The sequence below is a fragment of the Hordeum vulgare genome, chromosome 1H (assembly GCF_904849725.1).
Source record: "Hordeum vulgare subsp. vulgare chromosome 1H, MorexV3_pseudomolecules_assembly, whole genome shotgun sequence".
In the NCBI taxonomy this organism is placed as follows: Eukaryota; Viridiplantae; Streptophyta; class Magnoliopsida; order Poales; family Poaceae; genus Hordeum; species Hordeum vulgare.
The window spans coordinates 446,578,129-446,603,833 of NC_058518.1; the positions used below are offsets into that span (position 1 = coordinate 446,578,129).

General features: G+C 48.7%; 1 protein-coding gene and 1 long non-coding RNA gene across 3 annotated transcripts; one reads left to right on the top strand and one right to left on the bottom strand.

Moving 5' to 3' along the window:
- The first annotated feature begins 12,155 nt into the window (after nt 1–12,155).
- LOC123413530 (EID1-like F-box protein 3) lies at nt 12,156–13,338 on the top strand. Its single transcript, XM_045106469.1, has one exon. The coding sequence runs from the start codon at nt 12,258–12,260 to the stop codon at nt 13,143–13,145; it is 888 nt and encodes a 295-aa protein (XP_044962404.1). The 5' UTR covers nt 12,156–12,257; the 3' UTR covers nt 13,146–13,338.
- A 7,259-nt stretch (nt 13,339–20,597) lies between these two features.
- Nucleotides 20,598–22,630, bottom strand: LOC123443957. 2 transcript variants are annotated; one of them, XR_006630899.1, is made up of 4 exons: nt 22,533–22,630; nt 21,460–22,453; nt 21,180–21,357; nt 20,598–21,039 (listed from the first exon to the last, which is right to left on the bottom strand). It is a non-coding gene; the product is annotated as an uncharacterized LOC123443957 (long non-coding RNA). The 2 variants fall into 2 exon arrangements; XR_006630897.1 differs by having other exon boundaries at nt 21,180–21,360.
- Between the last annotated feature and the right edge of the window lie 3,075 nt (nt 22,631–25,705).

Consider the following 25,705-nt stretch of genomic DNA (forward strand, 5'->3'; position numbering starts at 1 on the left):
ACCCCCCAAACACTCCTCATCGGGTACTTGTCTCTTTGTGAATTTCCTAACTAGATAGAGAGTTACCAATAAATAAGTGTATGATTTCTTTGGACTAATGTGAGTATTCAGTTGTTGGCACTTCCACCGTCCATATTTTGCAAGCCTCTTCGGGACCGTGCATTGCCCTTTTCTCACATTGAGAGTTGGTGCAAACTCCGCCGGTGCATCCAAACCCATGATATGATATGCTTTGTCATACATAAGCCTCATTATATGTTTCCTCAAAACAGCCACCATACCTACCTATTAAGGCATTTCCATAGCCTTTCCGAGATACATTGCCATGTAACATCCATAATCTCATGACTTCATTTCATACATAGTTTTGCTTGATCGTAGAGCCGCATAATAGTTGGGCCTTACCCCAATTATTGTTACATGACGCGCTAGTATCATTGCATATCCTGCTACACTGTCAGAGGCATACATTTGCATACATCATGATAGTTTTCACTCGTCTTCACGTTGAGTACTTCCTATAAAGTGTGATGATCTTCTCTTTATTCATGTAAAACATAGAGTGTTGCCCTTAAGTGAGGAAAAGATCCCAAAGAGGACAATCAAAAGATCCCAAAGTGGACAAATGAGAGATAAAAAGAAAGAGCCAAAGAGGCCATAAAAATAAAAATAAAAAAGATAAAAATAAAATAAAAGAAAGAAAGAGAGAAGGGGGCAACACTACTATTTCCTTTGAAGATCCACACTCATACTCCATTGCTATATTTGTACTACATAGAGATTATCATTCATGCATAACTATGTGGAGACCCTTACACTATAGAACTTGGTTTTCTTATTCCAATGATGAGCCTCCTCAAATGAGCTCTAGGTATTCATGGGCAAACAAGTTGGATTCACCCCCACTAGTTCCATTGGATAGCTTACCTTAGCTCATATGTGCTTCCGTTACATGGCAATCCCTACTCCTCACATCATATCTATCATTTGGCTTTCACTCGCCTATGGTTGTCCTCATTGATGTGAGCCTTTCACACCTTTTTGTCTTCCTTCCCCATCATTATTATATTTTCCATCCTAAGTGTCAACATATCTTGCTTACGCTCATCCATTGCATGAGTGCTCAAATTTGAAAGGGAGATGATCATTTTGACTTGTGCGTGACTTGTGGTCTGGGGATGAGTCAAAATAAGATTTGGAAGGAGACCAAGTGTGAAATTTAAGTAGATTGAGTTCTCAATTAAAAATAATTTTATGATCTCAACCCATCTCCTACTTCTTGCACGCAAACACCATTTGGAGACATTCGAGTCACGGACAGCGAGAGCTCTTGCACCTTTATGTTCTTACTTTGCTAAACTCAATACTAGATATAGACTCTTGCTTGTTATTGTCTTGAGTTGAATTGTATATCTCACTTGCTTGACTTTGAAGTTCTTATATGTGTGTTAGCATGTCACCACAGAAATTATCGTGTTATCATTTATCTACTCGAGGACGAACATAAATTAAGCTTGGGGATGTTGATACGTCCCAAACGTATCTATAATTTATGCTTGTTCCATGATCTTTTGGGTGACATTGTTATATGTTTTGCTACACTTTTATATTATTTACACATATTTTGACTAACCTACTAACTCAGTGCACCCAGTGCCAGTTTCTGTTTGCTCATGTATATTTTGCAGGGCTTTCCCCATTTTTCTGAAGCCCGAAAAATTCCAGAAAAAATATAAAAAAAATCAGCGAAAGAGAAGCTTCTGGATCACCGAAGACGGGCCAGAGGGGGCCAGGGGCCTCCCAGGTGACCTGCTCGCGCGGCCAGGCCCTAGGCCGCGCCAGGAGGCCGCCTGGGTGGGTCCCACCTCCTCCGGTGCCCTCCTTTAGCCTATATTTAGAGTCCCGAGAGGAAACCCTTCCACAACTTATGGAATCGCGAATTTCTCCATCGTTCCGCCACTGCAGCGCTTCCGAGATCGGGAGTGTTAGGAGACCTCTTCCCGGCACCCTGCCGGAGGGAGGATTGACCTAACGGGGCTTCTTCACCGTCATGGACGCTTCCCGGACATGTCGTGAGTAGTCCTCCTTGGACCATGATTCCATGACCAGTAGCTATGTGATGTCTTCTCTCCAATCTTGTGCTTCAATGGTTAGTCCTTGTGAGCTGCCCTACATGATCAAGGCATCTATGTAATTCTCTTGCTATTGCTATGCTCGGTTTGTTGGGATCCAATGGATTATGAGATTAGGTTCAGATTGTTACGATTTATATATTTGATTATCCTTTTATATTATGTTCCTTAGTGATTCATGCATGTTCTCCGTTGCTATTTATTGCTTTGGCCGAGTAGTAGATTGTAACTCCAAGAGGGAGCGTTATGCATGATTGTGGGTTCATGCCCCTCGATGTCTAGCTTGAGTGACAGAAACATGAGACTAGGGGATGTGCTTGTTGCCACCAGGAAGAAAACAACGGTGCTTGTGACCACTGTTGCAAGGATTGTTTACCTTACGCATAGTTCGTGAATGCATTTGTCCGTTGCTTTGAGTTTACACTTTGGGTGGGGCTCGCAACTTAATACCGGAGAGATGTTCTGGATAGATATCTCAAGGAGGATGATTAGTAAGTAGATGCTGATGAATAAACGGTCTACTTGTCTTGGCGTACTGCTCATTACTATTGAACCTCTAACTATCAAGTAGCATAATTAGCATTGCGGTGCGATCATAATTCTGTCAATTGTTCAAATGTGATTTTTTTACCCACGCATAGTTGTTTATCGTCTTTTGGGAGAGAGACATCACTAGTGAACATCATGTGACTCCGGTCCATATCACCATCATTGTTTACACCTCCATCATTTATCGCTTTCATTTACTTTTCCGTTGCAATCACTATTACTTTCCCGCTTGTGTTTTGATCCTTTGCAAACTACAAGGCCGGAGAGATTGACAACCTCTCTGTACTAGTTGGGAGCAAAGTTATTTGTTGTGTGTGCAGGTCCACGTCTTCTGCTAGCGTCAGGGTGGAAGACACCTACTTGTTGAGTCTAGTCTCCGTGTAAGGGAAATCTGCTGCTCACTACATCTCCACATTCCACTTGGGGTAACCAACGAGGAGAGAGAAGTATATCCAGCAACTCGTCATCAATAACCAACATGAGATCAAAACCATTCTCGGCATAATTTCATAATACTTTCCACTTGGCCAGTCATTGGTGCATACTCTCTATGTTCACCTTGTGCACTTCTCACCACGGCGTTGTACTAATCTTCTAAGTCAATGTTTACGTGAGGTTCAAGATCGGCGTTGGTCCACCTTGGTCTCAAACACAACCAAAATCTCCTTCGATTGTCATACCACCTTAGGTGTGTGTCTTTGAATCCCCTCATATCCGACAGTGCCATATCAGTCTCTACGGAACGGAGTCTCTCCATCCACATCTAGACATAACTAGAATGGTATTGTCCCCACTCGGATTATTCTGTCTTCTCAGACTACGTATAATAAAAAACAAAGCATAAAAGACAAACGAAGACCGTATAACATTGGTTAAAAGAGCTTCAGTTATGTAATTCACTCGTGGAGCTCGATTCCACTCATGCTTGCATTCACCGGTGGGGTGAGTTGCTGCCTACCAAATTGCAACGCCACTCAATGCGGTAGATGCCACTCGACAAAAAAAATGCATATCACGTGGCACCTGATCCGCCAAAGATGGTTGTCCCTCGTACACATATGGATCAACGGAAAACCCCTCTATGCCTGGTAAGGCCTCCAGCTAACCTGTAAAAGAGTTAGTTAGTTGATTAAATGTATTCCATGAAGGCTGATAGAAAATTAAATGATGGTTTTTTATACCTGACGATATGTGAGGTTGTCCATCTCATTGATGAAGCTCTTGTACAAGGACTTCTTCTTGCTCACAAACATTTTAACTTTGTCCCAAGAGAATGCAACGGTGGGGAGTCAAAAAATATCTTCTTCATCATCAAGGCCTACCCACGGTATCAATGAATCAGGGTCCCTTTCAGGACGCCCAACCGGCAGACGCTCCCACATCCAAATAGATAGGGACCAAATACATTTGCCCATGCATGGTTTCTGGTTAGTTTTCCTACAAGCATCGTCGAGCTACAAACCAACATTTAATTATTGGTTAGCTTAGCAAAGTTTATGATGTACTACCATGCTTAGTTAATGAGTATTGCACTTACATGACGGTACAAGTAGGCGAGCCCAGCAGATCCCCAGCTGTAGTGCTCGTCCTAGTCGGCGAAGAAGTCAAGATACATCCAAGGAGCAACGTCTTCAGAGCAATCTCCAAAAACAACCCATGTTAGGAGATGCCACACATATGCTCGCGCATACTACTCCACTGTATCCTCGTTGGCACCTTGCGGGCATCCCGACTTATGGGTCTCGAGCCAGGGTAATGGGACGCCATTTGTCCTTTTGTCAGTCCTTCCTGAGAGAAAGAGAGGTAGAGGAGTCACTGATGAGAGTGGTTATCCTATGACACGAGTTCTTCTTGTCCATTCGTTCGATGAGAGCCTGGTCGTCGATGGGAAGCCCTGTGATCATGGCGAAGTCCTCGAGCGTCACAGTCATCTCGCCATAGTTGTGTCTCTCCGGCCGCCAGCGATCAAGCAATGATGTGAGAGGTGCATGGTTCATTGTCGACGGAACACGTTTGAACTGAAGGACAAACAGTAGGAGCCCGACATTCTCGAAGGAGGGCTCATAGCGCACATCATATGCCATCTTGCTAGCCGACGTGTGACTCCTCATTCGCACGATTGTAAGTGTGTGTCAAAATTGAACAACTATGTTAGAACATTACTTTCTATAAGAAACAAAGACATGAAAATTATTATGGCTTCACTTGTTACCTGTCCACGCTCGATAGGACGGGCACGATGGTTCTTGTCGAAAGCCATGTCAAGTCATGTATACACGCGCCCATTGTCCTCATCATCGGCCATCCTAACATAATATAAATTAAAACATATTAATGAAAACTACATGAATACATATTATACCTGAAAGAAAACTATATCAATAAATATAATATCGAAATAGAAAACGATGGATTTCCATATATCCCAATAACAAAGATTTTGCACTCTACATCCATATGCATTCAACATCCACTTTTCATACACTTATCATTTGAGTACACATAAAACAATAGTGAAACATAGGCTATAGAAACTATTCATCCACAAAGATTAATAATAATCCCATCATATTCATAGAATACTCTCATGTATTCATCAAGACAACGAAAATACTCCATCATATCATACTAAACATCTTCAAACTTGAGAAAATTTGAAAAAATAGGAAGACCTAAGTTGCACCTGGTGCCAACCAATATGTGAAAAATAGAGTGATATTGCAAAAATAGTTGAAGGGATTGGATGAGCATACCGTTCTCTTCGTTTTGTCCTAAAAATCTCCTAAAATGGTGGACGGACAAAGAAGATCGAAGAGGGGGCTTGGGAGGAGGAGAGAGGCGCCCCCGACCTTTGTTCATGCGCGAGAGGTAGAAGGAAATGATTTTAAGTGGACGAGGCGCGCCTAAAATGCCACAGTCTGAGATAACTTTTACATACCCTACCGCCATACATTATGACGATAGGCTAGCACACCCTATCGTCATTCCTTAGGGCGGTAGGCTAGTATCCACATCAGCGAAATAGATAGCGTCGTCAGCGTTAATCGGCTCCCTAGCCTATATTAGTCTACCGTCGCAACGGGTGACGGTAGGAAAAGTGTCAGGATTTTATCCGATTGCTACGTGACATCGGCCCCGACACCACAAATGATAGACTAGGAACCCGTTTCGTGGACATCACATCGCACCAAAGCAAGAGCCATTCGGACGTTGTTTGTCCATAAAACTGTAAGGCCCTATTTGGAATGTCTATGAAATTTTACAAATGTAAATGATTACATTTGGATATTACTATTCCTCAGTAAAATACAACCGAATAAAATTCTGATTGTAATCCGTTGATGCCCCGATGTGTCTTGCCACTGTATCATCCAATGAGGATTGAAGAAATGCAGCAAGCATGGATGGGGAGGAGGCAGAGGAGACTAGGAGCATGGTGTGGATCTAACCGCTTGAAGCAGGAGGAGGGCATGAGTGGCCGCCGCTCGCCGCCGTCGCCTGCCATATCGCGGTCGCCGGGGATGGCGGAGGGAACGAGTGGCCGCCGCTCGCCTGCCATATCGTGGTCGTCGAGGACGGAGGAGAGAATGAGTGGCCGCGCTCGCCGCTGTCGCCTGCCATATCGCGGTCGCCGGGGATGACGAACGGAACGAGTGGCCGCCGCTCGCCACCGTCGCCTGCCATATCGCGGTCGCCGGGGACGGAGGAGAGAATGAGTGGCCGCCGCTCGCCGCCGTCGTCTGCCATATCGCGGTCGCGGGGGAACTCGCTGGTTTTGGAGCGCAAGGTGTCTCTCGTCCCTATACCCCTGCCGTGTCATGGACGCCGATGACGTCTCCATCGTTACGGCGACGCAGCAGTCAACCTGGTCTTGAGCAACGAGGTGAGGAAATACAACGCTCAGATATCTGTATTGTTTACTCCAAGAACCTACTCGAAGCCCAGCGGTTTTCGTTTACGGAGGGGATGTTTTACAAGGTGTAATGGGATGAAAAACGACATTCCAAGCGGAGCCTAGGTTAACGTACATTTCCATCCTATCTCCCGCAAGAGGACAAAACAAATGCGATCCCACCGTTGTGCGTGCAGCAGGATTGATGATTTGGTGGATCTTTCTACTACTAGTAGAGCACGTAGCGGCAAAGAAACGGAACGCACGCAGCGAGCGAGCTACCGAGCCAACTGCCCGACGCGTGTGCCGCTCGGCCAACCAAGGCGCGCCGCGTAGCCCCAGATATTTCCTTTTGTGGGCTTCCCAGCAGCTACACGCGTCGACACCGCCGCCAGCCCGGGCGAGGAGCCAACGGAGTGCCGGCAGCCGTGATGCCCGCCACGCGTCCGCGCCAAGCTAGGCCCTGCCAGCGCGTGTCGTCCCAGAGCACGGGCGACGCGTCCCGCCCGCCAGTGTGTCCGCCGTAGATATACGTCCGCTAAATAAACTAAAGTTTTTTTCACTGTTTTCATCCTAAAGGTGCAAGTTAATCACACAACGGACTCGTTTCGAAAAAATTTCACGTTTTGATCCTTTTAAAACGCCATAGTCCGTGGCGTTGCAGCCCTAAGTACAAACACGTGTCTATTGTGGCGTTCCTGGACATGCACGAAACGCCTGTCTATTGTGGCGTTTCTGGCCGCGTGCGAAACGCCAACCTCTGTGGCGTTGCAGGCCCGACATGAAACGTCAGGCACCATGGCGTTTCTTAGCTTTATAATTTGTCAGCCCGACCCCGTCGGCCACCAACCTCCTTTCTCCTCTCTCTGGTTCGTTTCTTTGGCGAAAAAGGAGAGTCTCGGCCTCCAGATCCTCCCCTTCGATCTCCCTCCTCCCTCAACCGTTTTGTTGGTTCTTTGGGGCAAATCGAAGAGGCCGGTAAGCTCCTCCAATCCCTCCAATTAGTTTTTGCAATGATTTTGTATTTGTGTAGATTTTTTTTTGCTAGGTGTAACATATGTTTTGAAGTAAAAACTATTTTTTGATGGTTAATAGGTGTAGTTTAGGGTGGTTCTAGCTCTAGTTTATGGTGGATGTAGGTATAACCTAGTTGTACTTCATATTATTGATATTAGATGAATTTTCCTAGGTTTAGTTCATATTAGTGGCATTCGGTGAATGTGTAGATTTAGTTCATATTAGTGGCACTAGGTGAATGCCTAGATTTAGTTCATACTAGTGGTAGTAGGTGATTGCGTAGCTTTTTTGGCACAATAGTTTAATCCCTAGATTTAGTTCACACTAGTTTAATGCCTAAAAGAATTTTGTTCATATTATGTAGGATGTTTCAGCCGGATAAATATCCGGGACTTGATGAGTTCTATGAGCAGAAGCATCGTGCGATGCTGGTTGAAAGAGGAGAGGTAATTATGATGGTCTTGATGATTATTTTTCTATATTCCATGATTTTCATATTGTGACGAATTATGCGTTTGTTGATTTAGGTTCCTCCAGTACTTCGTTTGAGGGGGCACAACCCGAATGAATCTCTGCTATACGACCCTCGGTACGAGCCTTATTTTAGAAGAATGGATCTTCTTTAGTTTGTGCTCAACTTCAAAGGCACACCACCATGGTTGAACGCCACGACCCTTACCACCCTTACGGACCGTTGGAGGTCGGAGACGCACTCTTTTCACCTTCCTCTTGATGAGATGACAATAACTCTGGAGGATATTGGTATGATCACCGGGCTTCCTATCGAGGGCAGGGCTCTTACATGGAAGGTTAGGTTCGATGGATGGCGACAACGGGTTGCAGCATTGGTTGGTGTTGAACCCGAGCCATGGACTAATGAAGCCCGGAAGGATCCTAGGCCATCCCGTGTGTTTTTCTCTTGGATACAGAGATATTTTCGCAAGTGCCCAAGGGATGCTAGTCCGCTTGTTGTGGAGAGGTTCACCAGGGCTTACCTCTGGAATCTTTTGACCCAAGTGGTGTTTCCTGATGGCACGGGGGACACAGCCTCGTGGATGTTTTTGGATCCCCTTTGTGACTGGGATGTCAAGTGAAGTTGGGGTTCGACGGCACTAGCCTTCTTGTACCGTCAGGTACGGTTTAATATCATGCATTTTTGTTTGATTCAATTGGTATATGATGCATTTTCATTATATTAAATGGGTATATGATGCATTTTCATCTTATTAAATTTGTAGTTGGATGGAGCATGTATGAGGAGCAAGCCAACGTCCACTCTTGGAGGTTTTGTTTGGGCCCTACAGGTTTGGATGTGGGAGCGTATGCCTGTTGGTCGTAACCTCAGCCTTCCTCCGGAAGAACCATGGATGTACCCGTTTGACGGAGATGAGGAGCGGTACCCCACTATCGCACACACATGGGCTAATGTCCAATGGACGAGTATCGCAGCTATGGGGCGGTATAAGGCATACATAAGCGAGCTAGACATGCTGACTTATGAACAGGTAAATGCTTTCGTAAATTTGTCTGGAAATTTTTCATGGATGGTCGAGTGACTTGTCGTTATGTAGGTGAATTGGAGGCCGTACACGGTACTTAGGCAGTTTCCTCTGAGCAACATGTGCCTTCGTGACCAGCATCTTTGGCGTGTATGGTGCCCCATGATATGCTTCTTTGCGGTGGAGTGGCATCTTCCTCATCGTGTTTCAAAGCAGTTCGGGGTACAACAACGCACCCCGCCGGATTACGTCGAGACAAGTGTGCAGCTACATAAGTGAGTATTTTGTATCACGTGTTTATCCTGTTGATCAATGTCTAACACATAAGTTGTCTTGGTTCTCCGCTGACACCAAAGCAAATGCCGTAGGCAACACCTGATCATTAGCATCATGTGCCATTGCTATCATTATTGTGCCCTTGTATTTGCCAGTCAGGAATGTTTCATCTATAGACAAAATCGGACGACAATGCTCAAAAGCTGCAATGCATGGGCCAAATGTCCAAAAGGCACGACGGAACACTCCTTCAATATCTTGGACATAGTGGTACATTCCGGGGTTTCTATAGGCCATCGCGCCCAGCAACCGAGGTAGCATGTTGTACGCCTCTTCCCATCCACCGTACAACATTCTAAAAGCGACTTGTTTGGCCTTCCATATCTTCCCGTACTTATATCCAAATCTCTCGAAAACCCAACTCATCAACAACTTCACTTTAATGGTTGGATCCTCAGCTATATGTTTCTGGTATTTATAACCGATGAATTCCGAGGTTAACTGACGGTGTGTCTCTAGTGCTTCATCTGTCGGCGGTGTGCATTGGTGAGTTGCAATGCAACTACTTATCTTCCACAAACTATCTTTCATGAGTCTTGAATTGACTTTCCATTTGCATTTTTCCACCTCACATTTCACGGTGTATCGCTTGTGGCAGTCCGAGTAAGCAACTCTGAAAGGCCTGTAGTGTTTGACGGCATACTCACACAACCACATCTTCAATTCTAGAATGTCCTCGAACATCAAACCTTTCTTTAGGTAAGACGTACAAATCGCGTTGGGTGTGCTACTTGGGAACATTCTAGCCTCAATTGTCTTGCTCATGCCACCGTCGACTAGAGCCATATCTGCAAGGCTAACATCACAAAACAAGGGAACTTTGTCATCCCTACCGGTGATTTTTGTATACCACTCCGCTTCTTTCTCAGTGAAGCCATCCTCATCCAACTCATTCACCGGGCCTTCATCATCCGACTCATCCACACAAGCACGCTGATAAACAATGTCAGGATCCATGTCATCATGCCTTACTTGAGCATCTACGTCACCAACAATGTTGTGTTGCCTCTCATACTCTTCGTCGGACTCATGACCATCATCTTTGATCGGTGCACTACCTCCAAACTCATATTGGGGATACTCATTGACTTGCACTTCTACTTTATGCTCAACAATAGGTGCCACACCAATATACGGGCTCAAATCATCTACTATGGGTTGGTTCAAGTCAACATGAAGAGGAGCATTGAGCACCGTACTAGCAAACACTTCGAGTGACTTGTCTATCGAGGATGCAACAGCCTCCTTGTATGCAACCCAATGCAAATTAGACTTGATAGGCATTGTCTTCATTCGACACTTGTGTGTCGACCCAACATCATATCTTCCTAATAATTCTACTTGGTCACTTGGATCAACCCACTTCAATCTTATCCGAGTTTCTGCCACAACCTCTTCATAAGTAGGACTATCAAGAAATGTCAACACTTTCTCATATTTGTCAACAATAGCAACATTCATGAATGCCTCTTTGTCAACATAATGAATATTTACAATCTTGTCCATCTAAAAAAGGGGACAAAATTACCAATTCTAAGTATAACAAAACATTACCCTAACCATTTGCATCCAAATTAGGCATTAACACAAACCCTAATCCTAAACCTTGTTCATCCAAATTAGGCATAACACAAAACCTAACACTAACCCTAACCCTTGTCCAACCAAACTAGGCATAACCCTAACCATAACACTAAATCTTCTCAATAATAAAAAACCAACCAATACAATGCAACATAAATAGAACACCTAGTGCAAAAAAAACTACACAAATACAAAATCATTGTAAAAAATAATTGAAGGGATTGGAGGAGCTTAGCGGCCTCTTCGATTTGCCCCAAAGAACCAACTAAAAGGTTGAGGGAGGAGGGAGATCGAAGGGGTGGATCTTGAGGACAAGGGAGAGCTTTTTCGTGCAAGGAAAAACAAGGGGAGAGGAGAAATGGTGGTTGGTGGACGAGGGGGTCGGGGTGACAGAATATAAAGGCAAGAAACGCCATAGCAACTCACGTTTCACCTCAGGTCTGCAACGCTACATTAGACAGACGTTTCAACGAAGGTCTGCAACGCCACAATAGAGTGGCGTTTCATAAGAGGGATGCAACTCCACGGCCTATGGCATTTCAAGAAAAAGGTCAAAACGTGAAATTCTTTCGAAACGAGTTCGTTGCGTGATTAACTTGCACCCCTAGGATTAAAACAGTGAAAAATCCTAAACTAAGCTCGCATGATGCTACATACATGATGATAGTACGTCTGGATATATGCATGCTAATACGATATTTTGGGGATGGCGAGCAGCACTGTGTGCCTGCACCCGCATGCGCAGCACCGGCGCGCTCTGTCCGGGCAGGATGGAAGTCTTTGGGTTGGATCGGATCGGCCATGACAGGCACTGCTCCCGTCCGTCCAAGAATGGCACTGTTTGACGGCACGCACGCAAGGGCAAGACGGGAGGGATTTAGCGTGCGCGGCTGATGGGGATATTTTGCTTGCGGGGAAGTGCGACAAAGATGGCTTTTCTGACCGCGACCGTCTCGCGAGCGGTCATCGCGGCCGAGCCGTACAATTGTCACGCGCGGCGCGGCGACACGAGGAGGCGGGGTGGCCGGCCGGGTCGTGGTCGCGCATGCACCAGGCCTCCAGGGAGCACGGACGGGACGGGCGTGCGTGCACGTATATAACTGCCTACCGCCCGGCGCCGCCCCGCTCCGCGCTCGGACACGCGAATTACAGTCACTCCCACACCACCAGGTCGCCGAGGTCGGTCATTGGGTTGGGTCCGGCGGCCTCCGTTGGCTCGCCGCGCGGCTTGGGCGATTTCCGGTTAGTATGAGCGAGGGAACGCGGAAGATGCGGCGGCTGCGCGTCGCCAGCGGCGGCGGCGGGGGGAGCAGCAAGGCGAACGCGAGCGGCGCCATCGCCGACGAGTGGAGCAGCGGGGGGCGCGGCATTGGGGCGCGGATCCGCGGGGTGAACGTGGGGATACTGGACGAGCAGGTGCTGGTTCTGGTGTTCCGGGCGCTCAACTGGGACCCGCAGGCGCTGTGCTCCGTGGCGCGGGTCAGCCGGCGTCTGCGGGCGGTCGCGGAGCGCGTGCTGTGGCGGGAGCTCTGCGCCTCGCGGGCGCCGCGGATGGTGTCCGCGCTCACCACGGGGCCGTCGGCCTCGTCGGGCTCGGGCCGCGTGGGCGGCGGGTGGCCGGCGCTGGCGAAGCTGCTCCTCTTCTGCTGCGGCGCGGCGGGCGCGGGCGTGCGGGGCCACTTCGCGCCCGTGTCGCGCTTCTCCAAGACGTCCGGGCGGAGCTTCCTGTCGCGGCGGTGCGGCGGGGACCTGCTGTACGTGTCGGACCCGTGCGAGCACGCGGCGGCCGCCGACGACGAGGACGTGGGCGCCTACCGCGGCGTGTTCCGCGGCTTCATGCGCTCCCGCACGCGCGCCTGCCTGGTGGGCGGCCGCGCCCCGCTAGACCCCTGCGTGCGCTGCCCCTACTGCGGCGCGCGCGTCTGGAGCGTCACGGCGGCCGGCCTGGCGCCGCGCAGCGCGTGCCGCCGCCTCGGGGCGCACGAGGGACGCCTCGAGTACTTCGTCTGCGTCAGCGGCCACCTCCACGGCAGCTGCTGGCTGGCGCGCCTCTCCTCCAGCGACGGCGAGGACTCGGAGTCCGACGACGGCCGGTTCACTGCCGCCGACAGCGACGACGGGCACATGGAGCTGTGACGCGAAGAGCTGGTCTTAGCCACATGAAAATGTAGTGCCGTTGAAGCATATTCCTTCCCGTTTGTTTTGTTGGCTTTATATAATCCCGTGTCTCCTGTGGTCTGTCTTGTTGCAAACTTGCAATCCATTGTGCACAGCTGTTTCTTTTAACGGTTCAGAAGCGACGTGCGTGCATTCGAAATTCAGAGTTTCAGATTAAATCAAAGTGCTGCATATCATCCGCTGCCGCACAGGAGGTGCCGCCGAGAAATATCATTATCGCCACGTGCACGCCGACGATTTTGGGGGTCACGAAAAATCATCCGCTGCTCGTTGGATCCCCGCCAAGCAGGTGGGTAAACGAAACTGAATGTCTGATGTCGTTGGATCATGCAGTGCAGATTTGCTTGTACAGCGTTCCTGGGCGGAAGTACATGAAACCATTGCCTGTGGTGGACTTCGGACGGAGTGCTCGCTAATGCTGTTAAGCACTTGCGGGTGATGGCAAGGTACAGTTTATATGATGGCCCATTGATCCCTCAACATGTGTGATGGCGCATTGCCTGTAATCAAGGTGGTGAATCAAACACTGATGCTCATTATCTTACAGATTCTCATGTAATCGCAATGTTGGAACGCCATACTTACTCGTGTCCTCCATTTGACAGTTAATGAATATCCACCACCCATCTTCCGTTGAGAAGGAAAGATAATATGCTGCGCTGCTTACCCCGGATTCGTATGTGCCATTCGGATTTGCTTACGAGTTTACAACACCAAGCTGCCATTCGGATTTGCTTACAAGTTCACAACACCAAGCTGCAGGTAATCGAGCAAGGGTTTTCTTATCCTCTCCAGATTTCTGACTGCGGTTCAGTAGGTTATCTCTGAATCCTGAAATGTCGTTGCTCCTCAGCAAGATATCTCTCAATTCAGTAACGTCGTTGGGTAGGCCAGCAGCAGCAAGCAGACTTAGCCGCTGGACCCATACCGTTTTACGGTGCACCTCGGCGTATAGACACACTTCCACCTTTCCAGTTTATTAGGCTCATCATATAATTTTGCAACTACTGCAGAGAGAGACCTCACCTAGACACCCATGTACGGACGTACCTGTAAAAGGTTTACACTGGAAACAGTATAGCATAGGTACCAGAGAGTCTTTATAGCCACTGAATTTATAATACTGAGTACTGTTAGAATAAACCTTGCAGTTCGAACTAGTGTGACCTGCAGTTCAGGTTCAGGCTAGTGCAGGTGTTAGGAGTTTCAGTTAGCAGTTTTACTTCGCCAGCAGTGTCTGTTAGATACGCCGCGAGAATAGCTCGTCAGGGCGTCGATTTAGTCCGAGTCCCGCGCTCTGACCTGCTCGTGGGATGGCACGAGCGTTGTGGGAAGAGTGGCGTCTAGTTCGGTGGCTTAGTGCCCCGTTTTTAGTTGATGTAATCAGGCATAAAAGGTGGATCAGAAATACCAGAAAACTGCGGCAGTCGAGCGCAGGCAAAAACCTCTCTCTTCGCCTACCTCTCCTCATCAATCCACAACTCGTTTAGTTTGTCGTTTGAATCCAACAATTGGCATTAGAGCCCTATTCCGATCCCCATCATGACTGGAACCGATGATTCCAGCAGCAAGTCGCCATTGACGCCGCGAGCAAGGATCTCCGACGGGACAGACGTCGCCGTGGCGGAGAGATCCATGGCGCGGGTGGTGCGCGACACGGGCGGAGCGGTCTGGCCGCTGCTGACCAAGACGAACTACACCGACTGGGCGGTACTGATGCAAGTGATGATAGAGGGTCGTCATCTGTGGGACGCCGTGCAGACAGGAACCGCCGAACGGAGCGATGATCGCCTCGCGCTGGAGGCGATCCTGCGTGGCGTGCCACCGGAGATGGCACCCACCCTCACGTCCAAGGCTACGGCTAAGGACGCATGGGACACTCTCAAGACCATGCGCCTCGGCGTGGCACGTGTCCGCGAGGCCAAGTTCGTGACGATCTCCAGACAGTACAACGACATCCGCTTCGCTGACGGCGAGACCATCGATGACTTCGCCATGCGCCTCACCAACATGGTGGTACAGATGGCGCAGCTCGGGGAGACCATGCCAGACAAGCGGGTGGTTCGCAAATTCCTCTCCGTGGTCCCAAAGAGGTATTCTCATATCGCTCTGTCAATCGAAACCCTAGTTGATCTGGATACGCTCTCTGTGGAAGAGCTCACCGGCAGGCTGAAAGCCGCAGAAGAGAGATATGATCTCGACCAGACAGAGTCTGGGGTGGGACGTCTTCTTCTCACGGAGGAGGAGTGGAACGCGCGGTCGAAAGGCCGCGGTGGCTCGTCGAGCGGTGCGCCCTGCGGCGGGCGTCGTGGCAGAGGCCGCGGGCGCGGCCGTGGCGGAGGCCGCGACAACGGGAACGACAAGCAGTCCGCCAACGACGACGACCGCGACAAGTGTCACTACTGCGGCGAAGCAGGCCACTGGATCAAGGACTGCCGCAAGAAGAAGAGGGAGGAGGAGGCGAACCTGACCCAGGCACAGGGCGCCGATGATGAAGATCCCACCTTCCTCATGGCGGAGGTGTGCACCGTCACCGACGACACCGGCATCGTCGACGACTACATCGAACTCGTCGAAGAACACGCTGAAGTCCACCTCGGACGGAAATCCTACCTTGCTTTTAGGCGGATCAAGGACTGCCGCAAGAAGAAGAGGGAGGAGGAGGCGAACCTGACCCAGGCACAGGGCGCCGATGATGAAGATCCCACCTTCCTCATGGCGGAGGTGTGCACCGTCACCGACGACACCGGCATCGTCGACGACTACATCGAACTCGTCGAAGAACACGCTGAAGTCCACCTCGGACGCACGGAAGAAGAGTACGACTCCAAGTGGTACCTGGACACAGGAGCCTCCAATCACATGTCGGGCAGCGCGGCGTGCTTCAACGAGCTCGATCGCAGCGTCTCCGGCACCGTCAAGTTCGGAGACGGGTCTGTGGTCGCGATCCATGGACGCGGCTCCGTCCTCTTCGCCGACTGCAATGGAGGGCACCGTGTGCTTACCGGCGTCTACTTCATCCCTCGCCTCCGGAGCAGCATCGTCGGCATCGGGCAGCTGGACGAGAGCGGCTGGAAGACGGTGATCGTCGACGTGGTCTTCACCCTCAGCGATCGCCGCGGACAGGTGTTTGCGTGCGCAGCTAGGGCGCGAAACCGCCTCTACCCATACGAGCTGCAACTGGCCAGGCCGGTGTGCCTAGCAGTACGTAGCAACACTGACGAGGCGTGGCGTTGGCACGCAAGGTACGGACATATGAACTTCACCTCGCTGCAATTGCTAAGCCGGCAGGGCATGGTGCGCGGTCTGCCAATGATCGAGCACGTCGACCAACTCTGCGATAGTTGCCTAGCCGGGAAGCAGCACCGGGCGCCGTTTCCTGACGAAGCACACTTTCGGGCGGAGCACAAGCTGGACCTGGTGCACGGCGATCTCTGTGGGCCGATAACTCCAGCGACTCCCTCTGGGCGCCGGTACTTCCTGCTCCTGGTAGATGATCTCTCCAGGTACATGTGGCTCACGCTGCTAACCAGCAAGGACGAGGCCCCAGATGCAATCCATCGCTTCCAGGAGCGTGTTGAAGTTGAGACCGGCCGCAAGCTCCGTGCTCTATGCACGGATCGCGGCGGTGAGTTCACGTCCATCGAGTTCGGCGAGTACTGCGCCGACTGTGGCGTGCAGCGACAGCTCACGACGCCCTACTCACCCCAGCACAACGGGGTGGTTGAGCGACGCAACCAGACGGTGGTCGCCATGGCGCGAAGCATGATGAAGGCGACGGGGATGCCCGGCAAGTTCTGGGGCGAGGCGGTCACCACGGCGATCTTCATACTCAATCGAGCACCGACGAAGAGCGTGCGTGGCATGACCCCGTACGAGGCCTGGCATGGTGCACGACCAGCGGTACACTTCCTTCGCACATTTGGGTGTGTGGCGCATGTCAAGAACGTCCACCGGCATCTGAAGAAGCTCGACAACAGATCAACGCCAATGGTCTTCATCGGGTATGAGGACGGCGGCAAGGCATACCGCGTGTTCGATCCAGTGGGCGGCAAGGTTCATGTGACCCGAGATGCCGTCTTCGACGAGGCAGCTCACTGGAACTGGGAGGCCGGGGATCACGCCGCCGATCACAACACCTTCACCGTCGACTACGAAGTGTACCGAGTCCCTGCGATGGCCGGCAAGATCGTCCCCAACGCACCACCAAGAGAAGCAAGTGGTGCAACATCTCCGGCGGGGACTAACCCCGGATCCCCGGCGGCAGCGACTCCAGGAGGGAGCGAGCTGGATCCCACGCCGGAAGGACCAGAACCTGCAACCCCTGCTGTCTCTTCCGCACCAACAGCTTCCTCCAGCAGCTCAGCGATCGAGTTCGTGTCTCCACCAACACCAAAGTCGGAGATGTATGACCATGGCGACAATCCCCGTGCACCTCACCATTTCAGACGTGTATCTGACATTCTCGGATCACGTCGTGATGCTACATGTGAGCAGGAGGAGAAGTTGCTGATGGGAAGTGCAGAGGAACCTTGCACATTCTCAGAAGCAGAACAAGAACCTTGCTGGAGGAAGGCGATGCTCGAAGAAATCACATCGATTGAAGACAACCACACCTCGGAGCTGGTGGATCTTCCCCCTGGTGAGCTCCCCATAGGCCTGAAGTGGGTATTCAAAGCAAAACGCGACCAGAGTGGGGTGGTGACCAAGCACAAGGCGAGGCTGGTGGCGAAGGGATTCGTTCAGCAGCAAGGAATCGACTTCGACGACACCTTCGCCCCTGTCGCCAGGATGGACTCCGTTCGGCTCATGCTGCACAGGAGGGATGGCGCGTCCATCACATGGATGTGAAGTTAGCCTTCCTCAACGGCGAGCTGGCGGAGGAGGTCTACGTCAAGCAACCACCAGGCTTCGTTGTCGCTTCGAAGGAGCACAAGGTCCTACGTCTGAAGAAAGCGCTCTACGGTCTTCGTCAAGCTCCGCGCGCCTGGAACATCAAGCTAGACACCACTCTCTCCTCCCTGGGGTTTGCAAGGAGCAATTCGGAGCATGTCGTGTACGTTCGCCAAGTTCTACTGGTGGGTGTGTACGTTGACGATCTGCTCATCACAGGACCAGACGACAAGGCGATCCAGTAGTTCAAGGAGGAAATGAAGACCTCATTTAGCATGAGCGATCTTGGCTTGCTCACATATTACCTCGGCATTGAGGTGCACCAGAGCGCGCACGACATCACACTCGGCCAGGTGCGTATGCGCGCAAGATCTTGGAGAAGGCCGGCTTGCTGGAGTGCAATCCCTGCCACGCACCCATGGAGGCCAGGCTGAAGTTGAGCAAGGAAAGTCAAGCACCTCCAACGGACGCCAACGACTACAAGAGCATCGTCGGTAGCCTCAGGTATCTAGTCCATACTCGACCGGACATTTCGTTTGCTGTCGGGTATGTGAGCAGGTTCATGGAAGCGCCTACGACAGAGCATCTCACTGCGGTCAGGCATATCCCACGCTACGTCGCCGGCACGATCGACTACGGCTGCAGCTACCGGAGGAGCAGCGACTCCGTCCTGACAGGGTACAACGACAGCGACCTGGGAGGCGATCCAGACACACGCAAGAGCACCACAGGACTCCTCTGGTATCTCGGCGACAATATAATTTCCTGGCAGTCGCAGAAACAGAAGGTGGTGGCGCTCTCGTTGTGTGAGGCTGAATACATGGCCGCAACGGCGACGACATGCTTCGGGGTGTGGCTGACCCGTCTTCTGAAGGAACTGACGGGGAGAGAAGCAGATCCACCCATACTAAAGATGGACAACAAGTCAGCAATCGCTCTCGCCAAGAATCGCGTGCATCACGATCACAGTAAGCATATAGACTTGCGGTTTCACTTCATCAGGGATTGCGTGGAGGAGAAGAAGATTGCGGTTGAGTTCATTGGCACACAACTTCAGCTCGCGGACATCCTGACGAAGCCATTGGGCAAGATCAAGTTCCAGGAGCTGAGGAGCAAGATTGGAATCGTGAAAATAAGGTAGGAACAACAAGGCTTAGGAGGAGAATGTTAGAATAGACCTTGCGGTTCGAACTAGTGTGACCTGCAGTTCAGGTTCAGGCTAGTGCAGGTGTTAGGAGTTTCAGTTAGCAGTTTTACTTCGCCAGCAGTGTCTGTTAGATACGCCGCGAGAATAGCTCGTCAGGGCGTCGATTTAGTCCGAGTCCCGCGCTCTGACCTGCTCGTGGGATGGCACGAGCGTTGTGGGAAGAGTGGCGTCTAGTTCGGTGGCTTAGTGCCCCGTTTTTAGTTGATGTAATCAGGCATAAAAGCTGGATCAGAAAATACCAGACAACTGCGGCAGTCGAGCGCAGGCAAAAACCTCTCTCTTTGCCTACCTCTGCTCATCAATCCATAGCTCGCTTAGTTTGTCATTTGAATCCAACAATTACTAAAACTAAAGAGAGGGACAGGTGTTTACTTATACAGATAAAAGATTTCGTAGGCTGTAGACTGCCTCTACGAGGAGTACTGATAGTCTGATACTGAAGTGATATCGACCTAGTTAGTAGAACTAGTAAAAAATGCCCGCGCGTTGCATCGAGAAAAAAATTCATTACACCCGCAAGCATAGCCTATTACACGAGTAATTGTTTGATTATGACCCACATCAACTATTCCCAACTTGAAGGATTATGCTTTTGACCAGACCATATTTGCAGAATGGCTAAAAACATGTTTGCATTGTCTTTCTAGGGATTTTTTTTGCATTGTTTGGTTTACGGCTTTGCTAGTTTTATTCCCACCTCCATTGTTGCAGGTGCTCTCCACGCACGATGGTGTATTTATTGTCCGTTGTTAATGCAAAGGCATATGTACTCTAAGATACATAAGGACCGGTGCATTGCAATTGGGCAAACATCTCACTTTCTCCTAATTATTCACAATAGAGGTTCATGCTGCCCGGGGTTCCGAATTAAGCCATCTTATGTTTCTCGTTATAGATGTATACCGAACGATGGACATGTTCAGGTGTTGTAAGAATTGTGTGAGTCATCTAATTTTCAAATTACAACATTATGTTCCTCCAACTCACCTAATCATAGTTTATACAAAGATAACTCCAAGCCTTATAGGAAGATTAATAAATATGCAAATTAGAATAAAAATGAGGCATTCTAGTGACAAACCTGATTATTTTCTTTATTGGTAGGATTTCTCTTAAACCTTATAACTTATTTAAAATTACTTCATTATAAATTAGGTACTATGCCTACTACATAAAAAATTAACATAGAGGCTGCAGCAAAAATCCAAAATCAAGTAGGACCTGAGAGACACTAAGCTTAATTGTTTCTGGCAATAAAGCTAGAACCACTTGTCCTGAAAGAGATCTAAATAGGCAAAATAACAAAGTTGTGGTGTACGCATGATTTTATCATATCAAACAAGTCAGGTGGTAAGCTGAGTTGTTAACCTAAATTCCGAGAATTTTACATTATTGAATGTTGTTGTATAGACAAATCATGACTTAAATAAAGCTACTCGGCGTGAAACAAACCTTCGTCAAGCCTTGGAGAGAGATATATCATCCCTACGCCGCGACCATTGCTCTTCAAGATAAGCTGCCTGAGATCAGACACATCTAGAAAATAATAGGGCAACAACACAAAGCAAGTCTCCTCTAAACTCATACTTTTAATATACAACACCCATGATGGAGTCTCTGAATCGCAATAATGGAGCGCTAGAAATTGAGTTAGAGCTAACTTGAACAGCGGCGGCAACTCATGGATTCCTTCAAAACAGCAGGAAATGAAAGACCTTAGACCTGACGAGGTGTGAGTCCTGATGATGTAGCCTGAAAATAGTGAGGTCTTACTTAATCTTTATGGAAGAAAGTGGAAGAAGCTAATTATGGTTAATCTAGTGATTGTTGATTTTTTTCTTGATTATATGCATCAAATTCCTAGTTGTTTTCGAAGGAAACAAAAGTAACACCTTATATGATAAGAAATAGTAAGAGATTTGAGCTCCTCTTCTGCTAGCACCCTCAGTTCTTAGACCTGATACTTTCTACAGTTTACAACCATGCAAGGTGGCTTGAGACACTTGAGACATGTTTCACATATTCTAGGATTCATTTTTGAATGAACTTCTGTAGAATGGTAGTGCCATACTTCTGCACATAAATTCACAAGTTAGCTAGCAGTAGGATCAGTGATAAGCTAAATTAGATCGAACTTGCACTATTGAACAGTTCAAAACTGAAGAGTAATACATTTTCTGATGCTTCTACTTTTCCCTGTTCAACCATTTGTAGTTCAATGTGCAGAGGCCTCTGCGTTCATGGCAAAAGGAACTTCATGGCGGTGTCCAAGAGGCACGTGGATCACTCAATGGCGATGTGCGGCGGCAACCAAGATATATGCAACAACAACCAAGGTTTTAAACAACATCTTCAATGTACTTTGCAAACAGTGGATCCTTTTCCCTCTCAGAATACTTCTTAGTCCACCCTCTTGTTGAACATCACATAAACGAGATCATTCAACTTCTTCCGACCTAATCTGGTTCTCTTCTTTAAGTGTAACTACAACATAAATATAGTTGTACATGCCCCTGATTGTGATGAATACAACTGTTACGATGATTGACGACATCATACAGGAAGGACAATATGTGTTCACACAAGATCAAAATATTATGTATTGTTTGAGATGTTGTCAAATGAGTAATTTTGTTTGAAATGTTTTTTAGCTAGTCTATAATCCAAAGTCGAGCTCCTTGTCTACTGTAACTGTAAGTATTACTAACATGGCAGTAGGGAAATCTTGCTTCCTTTGTATAAACAAAAGCAAAGCTTATAGGCTTGAGTGTAGTCTGCTGCTGGACTAAAGGCCGTAGAGCTGGGGAGCGGACTGGCCAGACTGTATGAGCTGGACTGTCGGAGGCGGAGCATGGTGGCCAGCAAGGGGATGGGGGCATCAAGCAAGGCTGACCTTGACCGTCGTCGTCCTACTACGGTATTGCCGGAGGAAGGGCGCCACCGTGTCAGCCCTCACCAGTCGGTCGTTGACCAGGGAAGGGAGTCCAACAGAGGTGGCCGCCCTGCTTCCTCAACGACTGAGAGAGGGTGGAGGCAGTGGGTGGAGGGTAGGGGATTTGCGCCATACAGCCATTCGGTGAGCCTTGCTCTGCCCCTCTCTCCATCCGACGTCTGCCTCCCCGTATCTTTCCGCTCCAGAGCAGCAGATCTGCGCCCGTGTCGAGATCTAGCACAGACGAAGAATCGACAATCAGCGTGCCTCCCTCTTCCTTTCTCCTTCTGTCTCATGCTCTCTCTCAACTTACTCTTTGCTCTCTCAGGAAGCAAGCTGGCCACCCTGGACTTGAAGCCGCCACCGCCGGCCGCCCCGCCCCCCAGCTGCCGGCAGCGGGCACGTATGGTCTCTGGATAACATAGAAGACGCTGACCACGGGGAGGGGTGATATTATAAGAACGAAACGTTTTCCAACTAAACAATGGACTGTGGGTTGATTACCATAAAACAGAGGGATTTTACTGTAAAAACGGTTGCGACGGGTTTTTCGATAAAAGGAATAGTCGCTTTAAAAAAAAGATGGACATCGCTACATAGCGGCGGCTTCCTTTGATGCATGCACACTAATATACGAACATGACGCGAGCAAAGATTCCTTTAATGTTCAATTTTAAAAAAGGTTTATCTCTTAAACTATAAATCTAATTGACATTTCGCTTTCACCGTTGGCTTTCTTGCAACGAGATCTTCGAAACTAGATCTCAGGTTAACATGTTTCGACAACTTTTTTTTTTGCCGACAGTTGCCGGATTATTATTATTTAGTTGTCAGATTATGGTTCACTTAGTAGCCACATTTAATTAACTTAGTTGTCAGAAAAAGCTACATTCCAGTTGTCAGTTCGTAATTATATCCGAGTTCCCATCTTTATTTCATACAACTTGCCAAAAAATTACACATTAATTGTCATTTAAATTGTGCCGACTTGGCCTTTTTGTTCTATATAGCTTGTCAAAAGAATTAGACACGAGCCCGCAACACGGGAAAGCAGCCATGCACACGCTTTTACTTAGTTTTTTCCATAAAAAAATGTTATGGGTTGTGTTTGCCAATTTAAATATGTCAACTTGTTATGTTTACATACAACTTTGCCGAAAAACTATTTTGTGTGGTTGTTAGTTTAACTATGCCGAGTTGTCATATTTATAAACGATGATCAAAAAAGATTTCTTGTGGTCATCGATTTTAAATATGTTGAGTTGTCATATTTTTGCCCGTAATCGTCTAAAAAAATTGTCTGTGCTTCTGATTTTGATTATGTCGAGATGTCATATTTATATGCAATTTCCAAAAATTTGGCGATTAAGTTATTTTTTATCAGACAAATAAGTACTTGTTAATATGACAAGTGCAATAAATGTGGTAAGTACAAAAAAAAATTATCGAAACATGTCAACGTGGGATCTAGTTTTGAAGGTTTCATCGAAACAAAGTCAACGACGAAAACGGATCATCGATCGACTTAACGGTTTAAGAGATATTTTTTTTAAAATTCTAGTTATTTAGAATGAATTTGATGACATCACGCATGCATGCATGACCCGCCGCACGGGAGGCTGGGCTTCTAAATAGAATTTTCCAAAAAAGATAGCAGGATAGTTGAAAAACCGCATGTGCATCAAACATCACTGGTCTAAGCAGACAGGGAGCTCCACACATCCGGTGATTATCCATCAACAGCAGTGTGTAAGCAAGCAAAAAAGTTGCTCACAGATGGAGTATATAACAAACCTACATGGCTACATGCTAGCCCTACTACGATGCCATAGGCACGGGACAAGAGTTTGACTCGTTTCAGGAAAGCACGCAGCAGGCCTCGGGCTTGGCAGAAAGGATGGCAAGTTGTGTTGGTCGTTTGCACTTTGAGTTGCTCATGTGTTTCTCCTTCCGAGGAGAAGGAGCCCAAAGGGCTTCGATTTCACTAGGAAACTGAGACAGAGAACCCGGCGGCCTTGTGCAGTACTACGCGTCGTAAACAGGGCAAACCCTCTCTTTGCTGCCAACCAAAACATAGTATGCATACGACTGTTTGGACATACTGTAAGAGCAAACCAATCCGTGATTGGATGATTAAAAAAATTGTGGTATTCCCTGCACATCAGAATTCAAGTCCCACACTTGACGTTGGTGGCGATGTGCTTTCAGTGGAAGAAGACGTTCCAGTCGACAACGAAGATGTCAGTGACGACTTCGTCAATCTCAAAATGATGTGCCGGCTTAGTCTCTCGAAGATACTCATAAGGGTAGGATATGCGTGCGTGCGTTCATAGGGGTGAGTATATGCTTATATATGTGAGCAATTTCGATTGTCTCTGCTAAAAAAAACATACGGTAAGAAAGTTCAGCTTAGCGCGCCACTCGCTGGTCCAGCAGGGGATAATTTCAGACAACACATATTTTATTTTATTTTGAAACACGGTCCCTTAGGCCTGCTCCAATTGAAAATGATTGAAGATAGTTGTTCAGTTAATAATCGGAAAACCAGGCTAAAATCGTTACAATGGGTCCGCCAAACCAAGGCATACAGAGCGACTTCGCAACCTACACAAGAACACACACGCCGCCAAGGGGAAGAGCTCCGTCGAGGTTGCAATCCGGCGTCATCGTCATCATGTCCGCGAGGGTGACTCCGACTTCACCATCGACGACCACCGATGTAGCCTCTCTCGCAGACGAGCATATATGCGTGTGTCGGACAACGTCAAACAGTCCACCACATGCGTCTGCGACCACGCAACTTCGACTCTGTCGACGAGCATTGTAGGATAAAAAAGGGATGGACCTGCGTCGAGACAGCGCCAGAACCGGCCACCAGTCTCATGTCATCGTTACCGCAAGGCTCCTCAAACAACTCCGACTTCACAAGACAAGAGAGGCACGGTGACCCCTCGAACACGCCGGATGAGACCGACTACCAGAACACAACAACAATTCCTACTCCGTTTGAAGGGGTCATCGTTGCGACACAAGAAGCCGCGAAGATCATCCACATTGTCGGACGGCTCCCAGCCGACCGCAATGTCGCTGGCGTCTAGCCCCTATAGAGTGCAAACGAGATCCAAAGCTCTTCAAGACGACGCCCCAAGGAGAAAGCGACGATGCCGACACCGTCGTCCGACCCAACCGGGCCTAAGGTTCACCCGAAGAACTAGATCTGAGGGTGTGTAGGAAGGAAACTCCTCAACGGTGCCTCCAAGGAGGTGAGACGATACCCACAAACGTCGACACCGTCGGCCGGCAAGCTCTTGGCTGGCGAGCTTTCGCCCAGAGCACCTCCCAACACCTCAACCCCACGCACAACACCTCCACTAGCCCTGCACGTCTCCCACGAAGCCATCACGCCATGACGAGACAACACATATTAAAACATCTCTAATCGATCCCTAATAATTCAGTAGCGTCAAAAAACTGTCATCATTTGGA

Bases quoted from the DNA above. Each gene is read 5' to 3' on its own strand.
- LOC123413530 (XM_045106469.1), top strand. From the start codon at position 12,258: ATGAGCGAGGGAACGCGGAAGATGCGGCGGCTGCGCGTCGCCAGCGGC.